Source organism: Equus przewalskii, chromosome 20 (assembly GCF_037783145.1).
Source record: "Equus przewalskii isolate Varuska chromosome 20, EquPr2, whole genome shotgun sequence".
In the NCBI taxonomy this organism is placed as follows: domain Eukaryota; kingdom Metazoa; phylum Chordata; class Mammalia; order Perissodactyla; family Equidae; genus Equus; species Equus przewalskii.
In genome coordinates, this window is record NC_091850.1 from 7,784,435 (window position 1) to 7,805,444 (window position 21,010).

The 21,010-nt window shown below is 40.1% G+C and overlaps 2 protein-coding genes across 7 annotated transcripts in view; one reads left to right on the forward strand and one right to left on the reverse strand.

The window, feature by feature from the left end:
• Window positions 1-19,483, reverse strand: part of NLN (neurolysin) — a 90,790-nt gene extending 71,307 nt beyond the window's left edge. The window contains exon 1 of the mRNA XM_008543765.2: window positions 19,269-19,483. Within this exon, the coding sequence (XP_008541987.2) occupies window positions 19,269-19,309 (41 nt within the window). The 5' untranslated portion in view covers window positions 19,310-19,483. The remainder of the gene's footprint in view (window positions 1-19,268) is intronic.
• Window positions 19,392-21,010, forward strand: part of SGTB (small glutamine rich tetratricopeptide repeat co-chaperone beta) — a 51,453-nt gene continuing 49,834 nt past the window's right edge. For 2 of the 6 annotated variants that reach the window (XM_070587449.1, XM_070587448.1), the window contains exons 1-2: window positions 19,484-19,691; window positions 20,840-20,961. Coding sequence is in view for 5 of the 6 variants with exons in the window: in XM_070587448.1 (XP_070443549.1) it covers window positions 20,862-20,961 (100 nt within the window). In the remaining variant the exon portion in view is untranslated. Of the gene's footprint in view, window positions 19,692-20,839; window positions 20,962-21,010 lie in introns of all 6 variants that reach the window. The other 4 variants (XM_070587444.1, XM_070587446.1, XM_070587445.1 and 1 more) reach the window with 4 other exon arrangements.

Here is a 21,010-nt window from a genome sequence, read left to right on the forward strand (position 1 = left end):
TGCAGACAACAGCTTTTCATTTAAGGACCCTTTTTTTTTTTGGGTGAGGAAGAGTGGCTCAGAGCTAACGTCTGTTGCCAATCTTCCTCTATTTTATGTGAGATGCCCCCCCCAGCATGGCCTGACAAGCGGTGCTAGGTCTGTGAACCTAGCACTACACCTGTGAATCCCAGAGCCCTGAAGCAGAGCGTGGGAACTTAACCACTGCACCACTGGCCCAGTGCCTAAGGACCTTTTAATTTGGCTTAGGATGGATGGAACTGTTTTATGAACAAAATGTTAGGTAAGTAAGTCAACTTTTACGAGTATACAGAGACTCACACTCTCAGCCAAAATTGTTACTTTTGGTGTCCTTTACTAGAATTAATGTCCAGAAATAGTTAACTTTTGATGTTCTTTAGTAGAATTAATATCTAGAAAGACCATTCTAGCTTGGTTTCTGAGTTTACAGGAAATATAATTAAGTATGATAAATGTATTTATATCTCTACCCTTTCCCACCTTCTTTCTTAGTTTTAAAGAAAGATGTGTCCACCAGCCTATGGTCTTCAGTTTTTGAACCCCACAAATTTCCCACTTACTTTCTCCACTTCCTTGCCTATCACTAATTCTTCCACATTATTCCACTACAAGTGCTGGGGCAAAAGTCATTTTTCCTCTTTCCTAGTCCTTTCACTTTTCTGACCATTTCTTCTCAGTCTCCTTTGCTGCCTTCTTTACCTGTACCCATTCAAAAAAGTTGGTGTTTCCCATGATTCCATCCAGATCTCTAGCTGGAGCTCTAGACCCACAGACGTCTTAAATGCAACATGTTCAAAATTTGATCTTTCTCATGAATTCCCAATCTCAATTTACTACTCTTCTCCTGGGCACCGATGTTAGAAACTTGTCACACATGTGAGTGATGCGTGTCATCATTACCCCTAATATTTCTTAAGAGCCTGTTAATGTGCCAGGCACTACACCAAGAGTTTACACACATTTTCTTATTTAATCCTCCCAAGAAGCCAAGAGGCAGTATTATTAACTCAATTTTACCGGGCACACAGAGGTAAAGTAGCTTGCTCAGAGTCACACAGCAAGTGTGACTGACCACAGGCCTGTACTACAGAGCCCATACTCTTAACTGCTATGTTATACTCAGGTTGCAGCATCCTATAAAACGAAAACATCGATTTCTCACCAACTGCACCTCCCCGATCTTCCACCCTGCTTATAATGGAAAGAGAATAAGTAGCTAAAGCATACACACTGACATCACTTGTCAGATCTGTTATCTATACCACTCCCTGAAGGATTGCTGCAAGGCCTGTGGAGGAGTGCCCCACTTAAGCTTTCATCCAGCTCTGAAAAACAGGCTATGTAGGCACGGGCAGCTTTTAGTCACCCATTTCCAAAGAGTGAAACCACTCAAACTGGGACAACCTGATGGCTCCCCTTGGCACCCAAGCCTCCTTCTCTTCCAGAGCCCTTTGATGAACTGTTCTTAAGTCATCAGTAAACCACGTGACAAAGTGCACTCCTAGGAAGTAGCAAACACGTTCTCAAAGTATGCAGGCAAACAAACAATCTCCTTTTCTTGCACACGAGTTTCAGTTGAGGCACTCTAAGAAAACTTTCTATTTAACAAATGCTCGTTCTTGATTTTAGGGTGATTTCGCAGATAAGAGATATTGACTTGTTACCATTATCTGTGATTATGCCTACATTGCAGATTATATTACCCAAAAAAGGCCCATTATAAAGGGGTTTCCTATGAAGTAAATTAGTTGATTCAGTCATTCTTTCAGTAAATATTTACTGAGGTTACAAAGATGAATAAGACACAGTTATTGCCCTCTAGGAGCTTACAGACTTGTGAGGAAGAGACATAGAGACAGATGAGAATATCGGGCAGCAAATTCTAAATGAATAAAGTGATGGGGAATTTATAGGACAAAGTAAGTAACCGCCTTGGGGAGGTTCTTCTATATCTCTCACTCTACACAAACATACACACCCCTTCAGAACTTCGTTCTCTTTCTTTTATATCCTTCACATAAAATATTTTATGATTATTATTGATCTAGAGTATCATACTTTTATTTTATTTCAACTAGCATCTGCGGAAGGTCTTCTAAGTGTATTCCAGGAAATGTTACTCACAATGGCTACTTCTAACTTCTAAATGCCTTAAGTGCAATGTTTTAGGTCTATATGCCAATTGGTTACTTGCTCTATAACAATCTGTACTGAAAAATTTAAAAATCAAGATACTTCTCCTGAAGACTGTTTTGGTCTTTTTTTTTTTTTTTACCTGTAAGGAAAAAAAACCCCATAAGTTTATAAATTAAGCCCCTAGACGGTGCCTGGTACTCTGTAAATATTTGTTGAATGAATTAAAACCTGTGTGAATACTGAATGCCAGCCATGGACTGGTTGGAGATATCAGGAAGGCTGATTGATCTGCTCCCAGGTCACAGGAGGAACGAAGGAGACATTCTCCTTCTAAGTCCACTAGGATGTGATCTCTTTGAGAACATAGTCCATGTCTTAGTCACCTTTGTATTTCTTGGCAACTGCGGAAGAATATGTCAGCACACAGCATATATGTTGTAGCTGTTGAATCAATGAGTGTAGAAAAGTGACGAAAAATCTAAATTAGTGTTTCCTAGAATGACTACTGAGTTCAGCCCAAGACACCAAGAAAATAAGGTGATAAAGCAATCAAGAGAAGGTGTTGAGACAATAAAGCTGTTGAAGAAAAGTAATTAAGTGAGGGATATATCATAAAGATACTTTGAGTCATGGAGAGATTATCTACAGAACACGCCAGTATACTTGGAAAGCAAAGTACTGCCATTCAACTGCTCTTGCTTCCACCTGCTGGTATAGGAAAGTAATTTTTTAGATTGGGCAGAAAATGCTTAGCAGCTCTAGAAAAACCTTTAAGAAAACATTGAACTTTCAAAGTGTTCTTACCAAGGTAACACAGCACACTTCCCGTAAACAGCCACTCACAAAAACGTACATCACAAACTCAGGTACAAATGTGTTGAATACAGAGCAAAACTACCCTAAACATGGAGACATTCCAGTGGACTTTTTTCTGAGTAGCCTCCAGTGTCTGAAAGAGCCAAAAGCATTATCTGTTTTCTTTCATCGTACTGCCCTTTTTTTATACTCACAAAAGGAGCATTTAAATTTGATGACTAAAATGACCAGTGCAACTATAATGGTTCAATCTTGGTCTTATATAGTGAAAATATGTTACTTGTTTTGGAAACAGTGCCACACACAACCTCAGCTGTATACAACGTCCTGTATCAGTAAGGCTTAAAAGTAGAACTAATTATTTTACACAAAAGTTCCCCTAGGAATGAATAACGATTTACTTTCAATTCTTTCTTAAAATGTTAGAGACCCATTTAAAAAAAGACAAAAAGGCAATCTTATTTTTAGATTTTGGAATGTAACGCAAATAAGTTGTTGTTTCTAAATTTCATTGTAAATAAACGGGACTCTTCGAAGTCATCTTTTCCTAGAAACAGGAATAAAAATAAAAAGATATTAGAAATTGCTTAAGATCATATAAAGAAGTGTGTGGCAGTAGAAATATTTCTTAATATTTCTACTCTTGACAAACAGAATTTCAAGAAAGGATTCATATTACAAAGCTATAAGAATTAAATAGAAAAATCTCAGGTTCTGAAAAACAAGAAACAGAAGATAATAGTCTAATTGACTTTCTCCTGTTTTTCTGTGTATAGGACAAATGGTTTAATAATTACAGGTTTTGGGGCCAGCCTGGTGGAGTAGCAGTTAAGTTAGTGCATTCTGCTTAGGCAGCCTGGGGTTCGCCGGTTCAGATCCTGGGTGCAGACCTACGTACTACTTATCAAGCTATGCTGTGGCAGGCGTGCCACACACAAAGCGGAGGAAGATGGGCACTAATGTTAGCTCAGGGCCAGTCTTCCTCAGCAAAAAGAGGAGGATTTGTGGCAGATGTTAGCTCAGGGCTAATCTTCCTAAAAAAAAAAAAAAAATTACAGGTTTTAAATAAATTTGTTATAAAAGAACATGAAAAGATTTCTCTTCTTAAATCCTTTAACTGGCTTTAAGTAAAGCCACCTGAGACCACAGAGCATCTACAATCAAGTGCTGCATCACAAATGAAATTAAGACTTCCTTAATAATTCATCAGTAAAGAGCCTACCCACACACATGGAAAACCACAACTCAAAAAAAGACACTCCACTTTTATTTTTCTCTAGGAGGCTGAACAAATTGCTTCTGGCACATTTAATTGGTGTTTGGGGCATAGTTTTCAGAATTGAAATCCTGAGTAAATTACTCAGGAGAGAGACTTCTCTTTTCATTATTTAATATTTAGGCTTTTTTTTAGAGGGTGGGGGTGGTCACGGTCATCTACACATGGACATTTTGAGTGAATGATGATGCCTAAAACCTCATCCTCAGCCTAGCCAATAACTAGTTTGCTTTTCTTTTTAAAGACTGGTTGCAATAGGTATTTATTGTTTTTACATATGACAACAATATTGTGATTATGTATTTTCAAAAAAATTTTTTATCTCTTAGAGCTATATGCTGAAACACTTATGGTTAAAGTAATATAATGCTGGGCATATGTTTCAAAATAATTGGAGGAAGGAGAGTTATATGAACAAAGATTGGCCATGAGCTGACAATTTTTTTTTTTTTTTGAGGAAGATTGGCCCTGAGCTAACATCTCTTACCAATCTTCCTCTTTTCTTTTCTCTCCCCAAAGCCCCAGTACATAGTTGTACATCCTAGTTGTAAGTCATTCTAGTTCTTCTATGTGGGATGCTGCCTCAGCATGGCCTGATGAGCAGTGCGTAGATCCACACTCAGGATCCGAACCAGCGAAAGCCTGGGCCATGGGAGTGGAGCATGTGAACTTAACCCCTCAGCCACAGGGCCAGCCCCATGAGCCGACAATTTTGAAGGCTGGTGATGGGGAGGTTCACTATGCTAACTTCTTGACCTTTGTTTATGATTGAAAACTTACATAATAAAAAGTTAAAAAAATTAATAATTGGTCATGTGCCTAGCTCTAGTAGCTATTCCAAATTTAGACATGGTCTGAAAAACATATGAATTCAACATTAAACAACACTCATGCTGACAAGCATATTAAAAGGGATAATCAACAGAGCAAACACCATGGGGAAACGAGACCATAGGTAACAATAAATATATTTGACCAGTAAATGAAGATTCATAGATTCACAGCTGGAAGGGGTCTGAGAAATCAGCTAGTTCAAATCCTTTCATTTAGAATGAAGCCCAGTGATGTTGAGTCATGAGTAATAACTAAGCCCCGTGCTTCAGCATTTTACTCTATTGCAGATAAGAGTGAATGTTACATTATAAACAAATTATTAGAGAAGAGTCAAGAGATGCTGCTTCCTCGTACATTTAAAATTTGAGGCTGACAACTCTGACCACAGCTGTCAGATGGCTGGCAGGCTACTTCGTCTGGTTATGAGTAAGCCTCTAGGTGCTGCTTGGCCCCTGCCACCCACCACTATCACCGTCATCAATAATAAGCACTATGTCAAATATTTATATAGCAGACACTGTTCTAAGTGCTTTACAAAAACTAACTCATTTAACCTTTCCAACAACACTGTGACATAGACTCTATTATTACCTCCATTTTTAGAGATGATGAAACTGAGGCACAGAGAGGTTAAATAACTTACCCAAGGTCACACAACTAGAAATGCCTAGTAACCCAGGCGGTCTTGCTCCAGAGTCAATGCTGTTAAATACTAACTCTATCACCAATCACACCAATTACTTTGGGAGGTCTGCCACTCTTTTCAAGTTGCCCTCAGCTACTAACCTAACACCTCGTCAGTGTCTGCTACTCGCTGCTACTTGTCTTTATTCTCTCCCACCCTTGTTGAGAGACAGGCAGAGACATAATCAGAGGGCATGGCCCATGCAGCTGTGTGTCGACCCCTGCCATGTCCCAATTCTCCTGTTGGCCTGGCACAGCAACCCCTAAAAGCCAACTGCCATTTACATATTTGAGAATAAGTAAAGCAACAGACCTATTGGAGAAAGGAAAATAATGATAACACCTTGTATTTCTATAGTACTTTACGTACTTAGCAAATTTTGCCTCAAGATGATAAAAATGATTGCAAATTCTTTGACCTCCTATATATCAAAAGGCTACTCTTTAAAGCAGAGAAGAGAGTTTCCTCACCAATAAAAGCTAAAAGGCAGGTTTTTAAAAATTTCCTAACAAAGATGAAAGATGAATAATTACCATCTGAGGTCCTTTAGGTTTGGAAGCCACATTGAAAGCAAAGGAAAGCACCCACTTGAATAGAATACAAGGTCATTTACTTATGAAGTATTATTATGTCCTTGCACTGTGCTAAGGGTTTTCTACACATTATCACATTTAATCCTCACCCTGCAGACGAAGAAACCGAGGCAGAGAAAGGTTGAGTTAATCACTTCAAAGTCACACAGCTAAGTAAGCGGCAGATACAGGATGTGAGCCAGGCAATTTTATTCCAGAGCCTGAAATCTTAACTATTCACTAAGCTGCCTCTTTTAACCTAAAAATGTTATACTATTTTACATAAGCCAAGCTGCCGGTAACCAATAGAGTAACATCGTTTCATAACGGGAGGTCACCCTAGACTGATTCTACTTCCTACAGCAGCCCCCAAGAGGCTTGGTGGGAGGAGGGGGGAGTCTAAGATGATGACTACATGTCCACTTTGCATGGATATGAGTGACAGCTAGAGGATTCAGGAGGAGAAGCAGATTAGAATGCTTCTTTTTCTTTTTTGGGGGGGATGGTGGGGTGCGGGTTGGGGGAAATAGGAGCTTTACATGCATTCAGTTTTAAACTGAGTTTGTAATGCCAGTAAAATATCCAAGTGGAGATGTGTTGTAGGCATTTGGTGCTCAGGAGAAAGTGAGCACAGAGCTAGTTGCTAAAGATGTAAGATGAATAAGTGAATAAGGCCTCAAGAAACTTACTGGCTAGTATGGCAGACAAACACATTAGAATTAATTTAGCAAATACTTATTGATCACTTATGTTACCAGACACTGAAAATGGCAATGCAGTGTTGTAAATGCAATTAGAGTTACATACAAGATGCTATAGTTGGATAGAGGAACAATACTGAACTCAGACTGGGGAGTCAGAAAAAGCTTCCTGGAGAGGGGGCATGAATAGGAACTACCCAGGAAAGGAGTGGGGAGATGTGTGAAGAAGCATAAAAACAAGCCTGGAATAGTGAACAGAAGAGCAAAGGCCCATTTTCAACCACTGCGATGGGTATTCCAGGAATTACAGCAATCTGGAAGTTAAAAATGGGAATTAGAGTGAGATGAGCCTGGAGAGGTTGATAGGCAAGATTCCGTGGGTTTTGTATTTCATGCTAGAGAGCTTAAGCTTTGTCCATAGGTAATGGGAAGCCTTGAGTGAGTGGGCGAGGTTTGTATTTAGCTAGGCACTCTGGTAACGGTGGGAAGTGCAGAAGTCAATTTTGGGAAGCAAAGGAGACCAGGTAGAAGACTTCAATAATCCAGATGAACAATTAGAATTAAAAGTGGTAGTAGGAGTGGGGGAGAAAACAATGGATTCAAAAAATATTCAAGAGGTAAAATTGGCAGGACTTTGTGAAAGACAGGATGGCGTAGATTTTAGTTTAGGTGAGAGAATGGATGGCAACACTACTGCTGAAACACAGCAAATTTACCATTGCAAATAGAAAATGCAAGAGCAAGGTCAGGTTTGGGGAAATATTACTAGGTGAGTTTCAGACACGTTAAGTTTTGAGTGCTTGTGAGATAAGCCAGGTGCGGAAATGCAGTGATGTGGCAGTTGGATGCATGAACCTGGAGACTACACAAGGGCTCTGGGTGGGAGACACAGATACAGATGTCTTCAGATGTACAATTCTTAGAATGGACTGGGACATCTAAGGGCACTATGTAGATAAGCACAGTGAGGGAGTCTGGAAAAATAGGGAAATGGCATACTAGCTGGATTGAGGGAATATTCCAGACAGGAGGGTGTGTGTAGAAGAGAATTCAGTATGTACATAGGCTCAAGGAAAGGAAACAGAAGAGAGATTTATGGTAGAAGTTGAGAAAAGAAACTTGAGAAAAACCAAGCACTAGAGGGGCAGGTGTCAGGGAAAGGAAGCTTGAAAGAAATCTGAGGAATGCTCACAGTAGAGGAAAATTAGGAATTTGTCTCTCTGGAAGTCAAGAAAGAACGTGTGGCCAACAGTGTAAATGTTATGTGGAGATATGTAAATGTTTGCAAAGCAGGACTGGAAAGTATCCATTGGATTTGGCAACTGACACCCAAGACTTAAAGTGTCATCTGATTAGTGATTCTTTCCTCTCTGTTCTTTAGCAGCCACTTCAATCTGCTAACTCATAACTGAACCTGGAAACAAGGCTGTAAGTTTCTCCCATGCGCTGCTCTTACATCATCCTGCTCTCATTCATTTGGTTTAAACACAGGACTTCATATTGACTACTACTAAGACTCTCCTTACTAGAATGGTGTTCTAGTGAGTTCAGATCCTCTGGAACTTCAATTTTTTACCTTTACTTAGAGTCACCTGCAAATTTTGATCAATAGATCATCTATATTCTCCCCCAGTCACTGACAATGCATTTGTGACTTTCAATATCCACATATAGTCAGTTCTTAATTATCCATTTCCTTAAGACTACTTTTTTCTATCTTGAATGGAAGGGAGGAAATTATAAGTTACTATGTACCTACTTGGTATCCAGCTCTGTGCTAGACATTTTTCAGATACATTAGTTCCTGCAATCCTTACAAAAATTATGAGAGGTAGTTAATGTTACCTCTATTTCACGGTTGAAGAAATTGAGGCTTAGTAAAATTACACAAGCATTTGTCTGCCTCCAAAGCCATGTGGTTTGCACATTCCCTCTTTCTTTTCTTTTTGTGAGGAAGATTGGCCCTAAGATAACATCTGTTGCCAATCGTCCTTGTTTTTTTCCCTCCCCATAGTTGTATATCCTAGTTGTAGGTCATTCTAGTTCTTCTACGTGGGATGCCACCACAGCATGGCTTGATGAGTGGTGCGTAGGTCTGTGCCCAGGATCTCAACCAATGAACCCAGCGCCACTGAAGTGGAGCACACAAACCCAACCACTCAGCCACGGGGCTGGCCCCTGCACATTCCCTTTTGTTGTTGTTGTTGTTGTTGTAAATCTCCATACACTGAGCTTTGTTTTTTTCCAGCTTTATTGAGATACAATTCACACAGAGCATTAGATAAGTTTAAGCTGTAGCACATTCTCTTTCTTGGAGTCACTTCATTAGTTTTTAGCATGTTTGCCTTGGACACTCAACTTACTCAATGTGGCTAATTCTAAATTCTGTAAGTAAGTCTGTGGAGAAGAGAACATTCTCCCCTTATCCTCACATGTTCAAGGGCCAGTTATGGCTTCACTCCTTCCTTTTGTCCTGGAAGTAATCCCTTCCTTCCCGGAACTCCCATATCAATTTCTCCATTACTCTCTGTGGTACTTATCACCTTCTACCTTGTATTCTAACGATTTCTGTATGTGCTTTATCATCGAGGCTGCATTGCCCTGGCCTTTTAAGAAACGTCAAAATAAAAAACAGCCCTTATAAAGTCTACTTATGCATTTATTATACAAGTATTCTTGAGGCTACTATGCACTGCATTTACTCAGTTTCCCCATATACAATGCATCTACATGATAACTTTATCTCACAAACAGTACCAGGAAACACTCTATTCCCGATAATTCTTAAGAATGTGTTTTCCCTGTGCCCTGATTGCCTGAAAGCTCAGAGTAAAACTCTGGACCCAATTAAAACCAGGCCGACCTTAATGTTCCTTCTAATTTTTGCCTAATATTCTTTTCCCTTTATTTTATTAATCTTAAAGTGTACTTTTTAGGTAAGCAATCACAAATTAATTTTGGTAAAGAGGGGAGTATAAAATAAATTTCAACAAACAAGTAATAGCAACCTCAGTGCCTTGCAAATAAGATCTAAGTTTGCTTTACACATCTGTCCTCGTGGTAGCTAGCACAGTCCCTGGCATGCGGTAATGGTACTTTAATATTTGTGGCACAAGTGAATGAAGATTTGGAACTGATACATAGCTTTCAATCAGGCACATTCTACTACCCACCATTTCTGTAACTTTACAATTTTCCAAACTCATTAAAAACACGTTTGATGAGCTTTTATACACCTTACTGAGTAGGCTTGGATCCTTTTTGCCATTCCAAGGAAGTTTTTCTTATTTTTACTCCCCTGTAGCTACTTCTGTAGAGTTGTGGAATATAGTACTTATAGCACTTATAGCATTTATAGGCCCTAGATCTAACAGAGCAGGCACGTGATGCGTTCCAGGATGTGAATCCAGCATCACGGCTTCTCTGGGGTCTCCTGGGTACTTTTTCACCAGGTAGGGCAAGCTGCATGTCATTACCTTCAGGGTCTGACCAACAAGTATTCCTGCTTCTCTCAGGATTATGTGTTTCCCCAGTCTCAAGTCATAAAAGCCCAGGGAATCTGGCTTCCCTGCCCTACGCTGACTTCAGGCCCACTCATGAGAAGTCTGCCTTCTGTTCTTTCTCAGCTTGGCTGCTTCTGACCCACTACTTCAGAGATTGGCACCTCCTTTAATTTCTTCCATATCCAGGTTGACATATTTAGAATGTTCTTTGTTCCCAGAGTATTCATTAACTAGACTATGAGTGTACAGATTCACCAACTGGGTCTGTAAGGCACCAAGTTATTGTTTGAATGCCCCCAGCGATGACAAGGGAACATGACAATCATTCTGTTAATGTACGGCTTTTCTTCTGCCTCACACCCACCCAGTGTACACTCAAAATTTCTATGTATCTGTTGGTTAAGTTAGCTTCCTACTGCATATTACTCTACTTTGTAATTTTTTATCATACAATTAGGTCTAAGTTAATACTTAGACATAGTAATTCTCCCTGGCAACTTTTTTTTTTTTTTTTGCATAAGGAAATTTGCAATGAGCTATTTCATATAGGGTTTGAAAGGTTTAGTCTCTACTGAAAGTTATACCTGTCATTATCAATATCAAAATGCCTAACCTAGGCCTATACTCCTTAGACATGAGCAATGAATGCTGAATTTTCAGTTATTTTCACTGATGACATCTTTTCATCCATCCATTCAATAAATTCATTTATTAAGCATCTACTATGTGAACACCACCATGTTAAGTGTTGGAGATACAGAAGTGCACAACAACAAAAAACAGGCTCCTGATCTCAGAAAACTTCCCAGCTAAGTGGGGAAGACAAACACTATTAATAGTAATGTCCATGCAATGGAAGCACTTACAGTATTCAGGGGGACCACATTTAGTGGGAGTCAAAGTTCACCCTGAGGAACTGCAAGCGAAGATGACATTGACAGCACTTATCACAATCTAACTATTTTAGAGATTTGTCTGATTATTCTCTGACTCCCTGAATAGCGGGAGGGCATGAACCCATGGAGGCAGCGAGAATTTCTGTCTCGTCCACAGCTGTATTTCAGAGTTTAGCTCAGTGGCTGGCATAGATAAAATACACTAGAAATACGTTTTTTGAAGGGAAATCAAACGAAATTTATCTAGAATATATAAAGAGTGCTTAAATTCAATATGAAAAAATAACCCAATAGGAAAACAGAGAGAAGACACAAACAGGCATGAAACACAAATAGCAAATAATCATAAGAACATGCTTGGGGGCCATCCCGGAGGCGCAACGGTTAAATTCACACACTCCGCTTCTTCGAGGACAGGGGTTTGCTGGTTCAGGTCCCGGGAGTGGACATGGCGCTGCTTGGCAAAAGCCATGCTGTGGTAGGCGTCCCAAGTATAAAGTAGAGGAAGATGGGCATGGGTGTTAGCTCAGGGCCAGTCTTCCTCAGCAAAAAGAGGAGGATCGGCAGTAGTTAGCTCAGGGCTAATCTTCCTCAAAAAACAACAAAAAAAAACAGAACATGCTCAAACTCATTAGTAAACATGGCAGTACATACAAAAACCAAGAGATACCATTTTACAAGCATCAGATTGGCAAATAGTCTGACACCAAGAGTTGCTGAGGATGGAGGATCAATGGCTACTCATGAACACCACACAAGGAGAGGGAGTAAATTAGCATTATCACTTTAAAAGAGAATTGGACATCATTTGGTAAAGTTGAGAATGTATACATCCCAAAACCTGCTGGTTTCTTTCTTAGGTCTATACCCTTGCACATACACATCAGGAGAAATTACAAGAATATTCACAGCAATATTTCTCATAACAGCAAATAACTGGTAACAACCCAATACTCATTGACAAGAAAAAGGATAATAAATTTTGCAATGGTCACACAACGAAAGATCTTACCACAGTATAAATGAACCATAGACACAGGAAACTAGTTTCATCACGTGAAACCAAACCATATGTTGTTTAGGGAAACAGGTTTGTGGTAACATCATAAACAAAAGCAAGAGGACAATAAATGTAAATTCAAGAGAGTGGTTATCTCTTGGATGAGGAGAAGGTATACGGTTGGAGAGGGGCACACAAGAGACTTCAAAGGTACTAGAAATATCCTTTTAGATATACAGATGCCCTTTTTCATTCTTTTAACTATATATTATACATATATAATACTTTTTGCATATAATATATCATAATAACTTTTTTTGGGGGAGGTGAGGAAGATTGGCCCTGAGCTAACACCTGTTGCCAACCTTCCTCTTTTTTTTTTTTGCTTCAGGAAGAGTGGCCCTGAGCTAACATCTGTGCCTATCTTCCTCTATTTTTATGAGGGTCGTCGCCACAGCAAGGCTTGACGAGTGCTATAGGTCCACAGCTGGGATCTAAAACCACGAACCCAGGCCACTGAAGCTGAGCCCTCTGAACTTAACCACGAGGCCAGCCCCTCATAATAACTTTTAAGATGAATGACAAATAGTAGGCAGGCTGTGGAAAGGTAGGAGAAGAGAATGTTCTAAATAAGGGATCAGCGTATGCTAGTTTAAGGCCAGGAGATGAGGACGTGAACTCTCTGGCTGAAACACTGAGTCCACGGAGTGAGAGGAGAAGCTGGGAGAGCCAAGTAGTGGTCAGACTGTATAGGGATTTATAAGCCAGATGAAAGAGTTTTGATTTTATCCTAAGGTTAAGGGCAAACCAAAGAAGAATTTTAAACTGAAGAGTGACACGTCACTTTTGCATTTCACAAAGATCTCTGTTTTCGTCAGGAAAGTATATTAGTAGGAAGCAAAAAGTAAGGCTGGGACCCGTGATAAGGATTTGGATTATAGCAGTGGAAATGTGAATAGAGAAAAGAGAAGAAAATTGAAGACCTGGTAGTTGATGGAAAAGGTAGAAATAAAGAAAAAGGCCAGAAACAGGTCCCAGTCTTTTGACTTGGGTAACTGGTGATGTTCACTGGGACAGAGAACAATGGCAAAATGAGCAGATTTATAAGGAAATGTTGTAAATTTAGTTTAGGATAAGGTGATATTGAGATTAAACAAACAATAACATAACAGGTGCTCAATAAATATTTATAAAATGAAAAAGTGACTGAATATGAGACCTCCAAAAGGAACTGTCCAGTTGGTAGGTGGAATCTAATATCATTCATCTACTTCTCTTTTAAATAAATAATTTGTATTTCTCCATGTTACACCTTGCCAGACTAGAGCCTCATCTAGTCAAGGCTGAACAACTACAGAACATGCCTTTCTAACACAGAGCTTGCCATATGCATATGCACCCAATAAACATCAATTTCCTTGGCTTGCATATTTAATCTAGGTGCTTCTCCCCATGGAAGTTCTGTGCTATATCTTTTTTTTTTTTTGAGGAAGATTAGCCCTGAGCTAACATCTGCCAATCCTCCTCTTTTTGCTGAGGAAGACTGGCCCTGAGCTCACATCCGTGCCCGTCTTCTTCTACTTTATATGTGGGATGCCTGCCACAGCATGGCTTGCCACACGGTGCCATGTCCACACCCGGGATCCGAACTGGCGAACCCTGGGCCCCAGAAGTGGAACATGCACACTTAACTGCTGCGCCACCAGGCCAGCCCCTGTGCTGTGTCTTACCAAAGAGGTAATAATACTTAAGTTGAGAAAGTACTGGGATGTTTCCGTCCAAAACCAGGGGTAAAGAACAATTTTTTAAAAATCCTCCTTTAGAACTTTTAAAATCCATTTTTACAGATAATCTCAGTCTAGCCTTTGATACTTGTAACTTAAAACCTTTTCTTTATTAGTCAAACTATTTTTCTTGTACCATTGTCCTAAAATTTGGGGGTTTCTATTTACTGGATTTGGGGAGGCAATTTCAACTTCATTTAATTACAGTCAGATACATAAATATTATTAAACTTATGAAGGACTGTAGTTTAATTTGTCTGACTTTCTAAGACTTCCCACATGAATAAGTTTTCACATCAGAAAACTAACAGCATTTTGCTCTCTAGATCACAAGTCCTGAATTTTTGTTAAGGAATTATACTCACCAAATAAAAACTCAAAAAACATATTCCACTTATCAAATTGGTGAGGATAAAAAAAAAATTAAAATGCTCAGTGTTGGTAAAGGTATAGGAAACTAGCATTTACATACTTTGCTGGTAAGAGTATAATTTGGTAGAAGCTTTTTGGAGAATATGATAGTAAGTACCAAAGGCCTGGAAGCTATGCATGCCCTTTGATGTACAAATTCCATTGCTAAGAATTTATGCTAAGGAAAGAATTAAAGATTTGGAAAAAGATTAACACCAGGAATGTCTATCTAAGCACTGTTACTCATAGCATGAAGTGGAAATAGTTGACATGTCCAAAAGTAGGGATTAATTGTCATATATCCCTCAAATGGACTACATTGTAGCTGTTTATATTATGGAAGGGTGTTTATATTACATAAAAATTATAATAAGTATGGCATAACCTTATATTTGTAAAAAGAAGTCTACATGTAGAAAAGATTTTGGAAGTTGTTACTTGGTTTTTCTGGATGAGTGAATTGTGAATATTTTCTTTTGCTTGTCAATATTTTTTAAGTTTTCTATAATGAAGATGCATTGCTGTCATCATTTTAAAAACCAAGCATTTTTTTTTAATTGAAAAAGGAAACTAGGGCTATTACAGCCAAAATTTGGACTAAATACTGTTGAATCATCTTTCTCATTTGTTTTTTTGACCATGCCATCTATCCCTCACTCTATAATCTACATTAGATTTTGCTTGGCTCACATGTTGTGCAGTCTGGCTGAGGTAAGAGGGGAAATTCTCCTGGTTTAATTTCTACGGCAACAAGAGTTGAAAGAAACCTTAGATATCATTTAGTCTAGTCCTTTTCATTTTACAAAAGAAGAAACTCCAGGGAGATCAAGTGATTTACTTAAGGTCACAAGGTTAGTTGAACAGCAAGTACAATCCAACCTTCAGATTCCGGGTCCACTTATTCCCAAGAAATTGGCTTAATACTTCCCATCAATGATCCTGGCTGCCAAGCTAGCTTTGCGAAGGGGAAATAGCAACTCTGCCAACTGGAAACCCCAAGAGAAATCATAAGTCAGTGAGGCAAAAACCTAGTTACTCTTTTACTACTAAAATCAACTCTCAAGTATCAGAAAAAACAGAAAAAATATATGAAGAGAACAGAGAGGGCCTTCCATGATGTCTAGTATGGACTCCTTTTGGAGGATACGGATTTTGAAACAAAGGATGCAGATTCTGTGACTAAGTCACTCACAAGTGCCCTAGGTTAATGACTACTACTATATATGTGATTTACAGCGATATATGCCCTTAAATAACAAAATAGTTGATATATTTATGGTAGATTTGCAGTTTCTAACAAGGTAATGATTATATGGCTTTTTACATATTTATTTTCCTCCATGCATAAACAAAGAATTTGAATAACACGTATCAGTGGTTCTCAAAATGTGGTCTGCAATCCTTGGGGGTGGTGGTATGGGGAAGGCTCCTTGAGACCATTTCAAGAAGTCTGTGAAGTATTATTTCATAATACTACTAAGACTTTATTCACCTTTTTCCCTTGGTCAACATTTGCACTGATGGTGAAAAGCAATGGCAGATAAAATTGTTGGCACCTTATAACAAATACAGGCAGTGGCACCGAACCGTCCTAGCCGTCATTATATTCTTCATGCTAAAAACAATGTCAATTTCACTTTAGGATGCCCTTGATGAAACAGTAAAAATTATTAATTTTATTAAACCTGAATCATTGAATATATATGCGTGGCAAAGTATGCATAACGCACTCCTGCTGCACACCTGAGCACAACAGTTGTCCAGAGAATCTGGTCATCCAAATCAAAAGCACTTGTGCAACTGATTGAATTGTGAGCTGAAATAGCTCCTTTTTCATGAAACATCATTTGTACTTGAAAAAAATGACAAACTATGGTTATTCAGACTTAACTATTTGGCAGAAATTCTCTCAAAAATGTAACAAAGTGAGCCATCAGTTCAAGAAAAACAACTAATAGTATTTGTTACCAATGATAAAATTTCAGCTTTCTAATGAAAATTCAAATTTTGAAAAATTGTATCTTCCACCCTGAGTTTGCCAGCTTCCTAATACTTGAAGACTTTTATGATGAGATGGATGATGATATTAAGAAATATGATTGTTTGATACTATATAATGATATGTGTCAACATGAGGAAAATCTGTATAACACAGTCAACCAGGGTTTTCCAAATGACCAATGTTTGAAATTACAAGATCCATTCAAAGTATAAGACAGACCCATGGATTTAAATGTAACAGAGCAAGAAAAGTACATTGATAGTTTCATATTTCACACTGCCACTAACCTTTAAGAAACTAACACTTGTTAAACTTCGATGTGATACTAAAGAATAGCCAAGATTTTCTAAAAAAAAAAAGCTGATAAAATACTTCTTTTCCAACTACATATGAGTGAGAGGTGAGATTTTCTTTATCTTCTTAAATCAAAACAAAACACTGTAACAGATTAAATGCACAAGCAGATGCAAGAATCCAGCTATCTTCTATTAAGTCACACACTTACTTTGCAAAAGTGCGAAACAATGCCACTGCTAGGAGTTTTTATAAAAAAACAAAACCAGAAAACAGGTGTTGGTGAAGATGTGGAGAAACTGGAACCCTTGTGCACTGCTGATGGGAATGTAAAATGTTACAGCTGCTGTGGAAAACAGTATGGTGGTTCCTCAAAACATTACACATAGAATTACCATATGATCCAGTACCTCCACTTCTAGGTAGATATCCCTAAAAATTGAAAGCAGATACTCAAACAGATATGTGCCCACCAATGATCACAGCAGCATTATTCAAAACAGCCAAAAGGTGGAAACAACCCAGATGTCCATGGATGGATGAATGGCCAAACAAAATTCGGTATATCCATACAGTGGAATATAATTCAGCCTTAAAAAGGAAGGAAATTCTGACACATGCTACAACATGGATAAACCTTAAAAACATTATGCAGAGTGAAATACACCAGTCACAAAAGAACAAAAATTGTATGATTCTACTTGTAGGGGGTGCCTGAAATAGTCAAATTCAAAGAGACAGAAAAAATAGTAGTTACCAGGGACTGGGAGAGGGGATAATGAGATATTTTAATGGGTACAGAGTTTTGGTTTGGGGTGATGAAAGAAGTTCTGCAGATGGATAATGGTAATGGTTACACAACATGCAAATATACTTAATGCCACTAAATTGTGTGCTTAAAAATGATTAAAATGGTAAATTTTATGATATGTGTATTTTACCACAATAAAAAAAAACTGAAAAAAAATACATTGCCACTCTTCTCACTGTTTTTGGAGGGGGAGGAGTTTGGAAAATAGTTATTTTTCATTAAAAATTTTATTTATGCGTGTAATGAGTTTATCACTGTTTTTTAAATAAACTAATAAATACTTAAAAAATCTCCCAGTTTTCATTTCTAACACAGTAAATATGGAAAGCTAGAACCCCCATAAACAAAAGCTCTTAGGTCCTCAGTAATTTTTGAGAGGTAAAGGGGTCCTGAGACTAAAAAGTTTGAGAACTGCTGTCTTACACGAAATTTATTCTCCCTTCTCACACCTGCCTCATGTTAAGATTTTCACTTGTTGGTATAGCTTCATTTGACAGTTATATCACTTGCAGCCTGCAGACTAAAAGGACAGTCTCAAATATGGTCAAAATCATCACATTAACGCCTTATAATTACTACCGTCCCCGGATGCACCATAACTACGAGGACTGAGCAACACAAAGCCCCACACAGACGCGTGGCAACGCACAATAGAAAACTGTTAGGAAGCTTAAATACTGATATGTCCCAAAGTAGTTTTATAAGGACCCAGCAAGAAGCGCACATTTCCTCTTTTCTGTTGGAGCTTCATTCGGATTTACAATTCAAGGCTAGATTTGGGAACGAGGGTGGTGGCAGCATTGTTTCTGAAAACCACTCCATCCAGTGTATCCGTGCAAAGAATTTAATTCTCTCACCATCTTGCTACTGGTCTGTTGCAGAGGGGTGTGGTTAGGGAGCCAGGAAGCAATCCAAAACAGCAGCTGAGGCTCCCCAAACCGTGTCCAGGCAATAATTTCTTCCATTTGGGGCCAAGTTAATTTGCCCCGGCAAGAGGCCGAATGTTTTATGCGGAGAAGGTAAATAAAAGGGAAATTAGAAAGCATGGACGAAATAAGCTGCAAAACCATAGCGGTTTCATCTTGTGTGGATGTTAAACGATTTGTATGCTAATAATGTGCATAAGGGGCAAAAGAGAATTGTTATTCCTGAGTCTACAGCTGTGGCACTTTTAATGACAAGTCTGTAGGTCTGGACGGGGATGAAAGTCAAATAATTTTCTTATCCGGACCATCTTTCCGCATTCCTTTCGGGTCGGGCCTGTGACCCGTCTCGCTGACTGCAGCTGAGGCAGTCCCAAACAAAGGGGAATGGATGCCCTCCCGAGGGAGCGCAGGAGGGAAAGGTGGCCCCAAGTTCCCGCGCCAGGTGTCCCTGCGGGTAGACCATGCGGGCGGCGGGGAGGGAGGGTCCCAGGAGCGCCGTAGGGGTGCGGTCGGGAAAGGTTGCGCCGGGGCGACCTGCACTGACCGGGCCGAAGACCCGGCCCTACCCGCGGCCAAGGTTAACCCGCGCACGGGGGGTACCTGTGAAGGCCTCGCACAGCCGAAAGGCACTGGGCGATCATGGGAGCGCAGAGGCGGCGGCGGCGGGCGCGTCGTCTGCCCGTTCGGGGGTGGAGGAGGCGGGGCGCCCGGGAGCCGGGAGGCAGCCTGGCGGAGGAGGCGACAGCGGCGGCGGCCGGGCCCGCGGCCTCCCACGTGCGGCAGCCCCACGCCGGCGCCCGCTTCAGCCCCGCCCCGGGGGCGGCGCCGGAGAGACCCAGCGGCCGCGAGCCGAGCGCGCAGCCGGGTAGGCTGAGGGGCTGCGGCGGCCGGGGACCGGGGAAGTTTGGGCGACCGCTGGCTGCGCTGCGATCCGGAGCCGGGCTCCAGCCTTGAGGACCAGTGGGCGGGCAGGCTTACGGACGCCCGCGGGCCTGCTGCCACCGTCTCGCGTCCTCTTGTCTGGTAAGGGGCTTCTCTCTGGAAAGGGTGCGTCTCCCACCGCCCGGCACGGGGCCTGCACCGTGCGTCCGCAGCAATACCTGTCAGGGCCGAGGCGGGGCCCGGGTACCAAAGGGAGGGAGAAGGAGGTCGATGCGCTCTGGGGAGAGGAAGGTGGAGCAGTGTGGAGGAGGTTGGACATCTCCATTTCCTTCCGCACCCCTTTTTCCCCCATTCTTTTTTCACCTTCTGCCCTGAGGCCTTATTTAGAACTTGCTACCCCATGGCCTAGAGGCTAAGCTCGCCTTTCAAATAAGCAAACACAATAAACATCCTAGCGGCGGGTACCACACCCTGGCTTTGAATTAGGGAACCTGGGGAGCAGATGGAAGATGCGATTTAGCGGAAATAAGCCGTTAATGCCGGCTGGCCCTGCGCCACTGTTTGGATGCGATAGTATTCCGTGTGAATGAACATGACCGGGGAGCTTCCAGCTCGTCCACGGGAGCATGGCTACTGCAGAAGAGCACTGGCGGGTTGTAGTATCCATCGACTTAGGCAATGATTTCCTGACATGTCTGTTGATTAAAGAGAAATGCCATTTTTATTAAGAATGACACTCAATGGTCGAAGAACCTTTTATTAATGTATTTCCTCATCAAATAACTGTCTCAGCCTATAAGAGTACGTGGAGTGTAAATTATGCATACATATTTTTAAAAATCTCATGAAATAGAGGAGGATATTCAGCGTGGATCAGCTTCTGAGTCAGCAGTATCAAATCTTCCTTAACTTAGTACTGAGGCCTTTTGGGGATTTCTACATTTGTATCTATACCCCGTCCTTATCTGTATTTATACCATATGTACTATTAAGATAGAGCGAGATAGTCACTGAGAGTCTAAGCTTATGTTGTACATGTTTTGAGAAAATTTTTACTTTTGCAAATTTTAACATAATCTAATACTACTGGGTATAAATGAAAATATGTCATACATTACCGTAACAGTACTTCACGTCCTTCTGACTCCAAAAAACAGAATGGAGTGAAGGTAATACAAGCTTTTGTTGTTTTTTAACTTTTAATGTAATTTATCACTCCTGTTATTTATAATCTTTCTGAGTGATTCTTTAAAATAACTTAGTTCAGTGTTTTGCTTTTTCTTATCAAGGAAGAGTGTTTAAGCTTTTAAAATGTCATCTATCAAGCACCTAGTTTATGCAGTTATTCGTTTCTTACGGGAACAAAGTCAGATGGATGCTTATACTTCGGATGAACAAGAAAGTTTGGAAGGTAGGCACCTCTTCTTTATGTTCATTTGCGTTATAATTACAAGGACCGA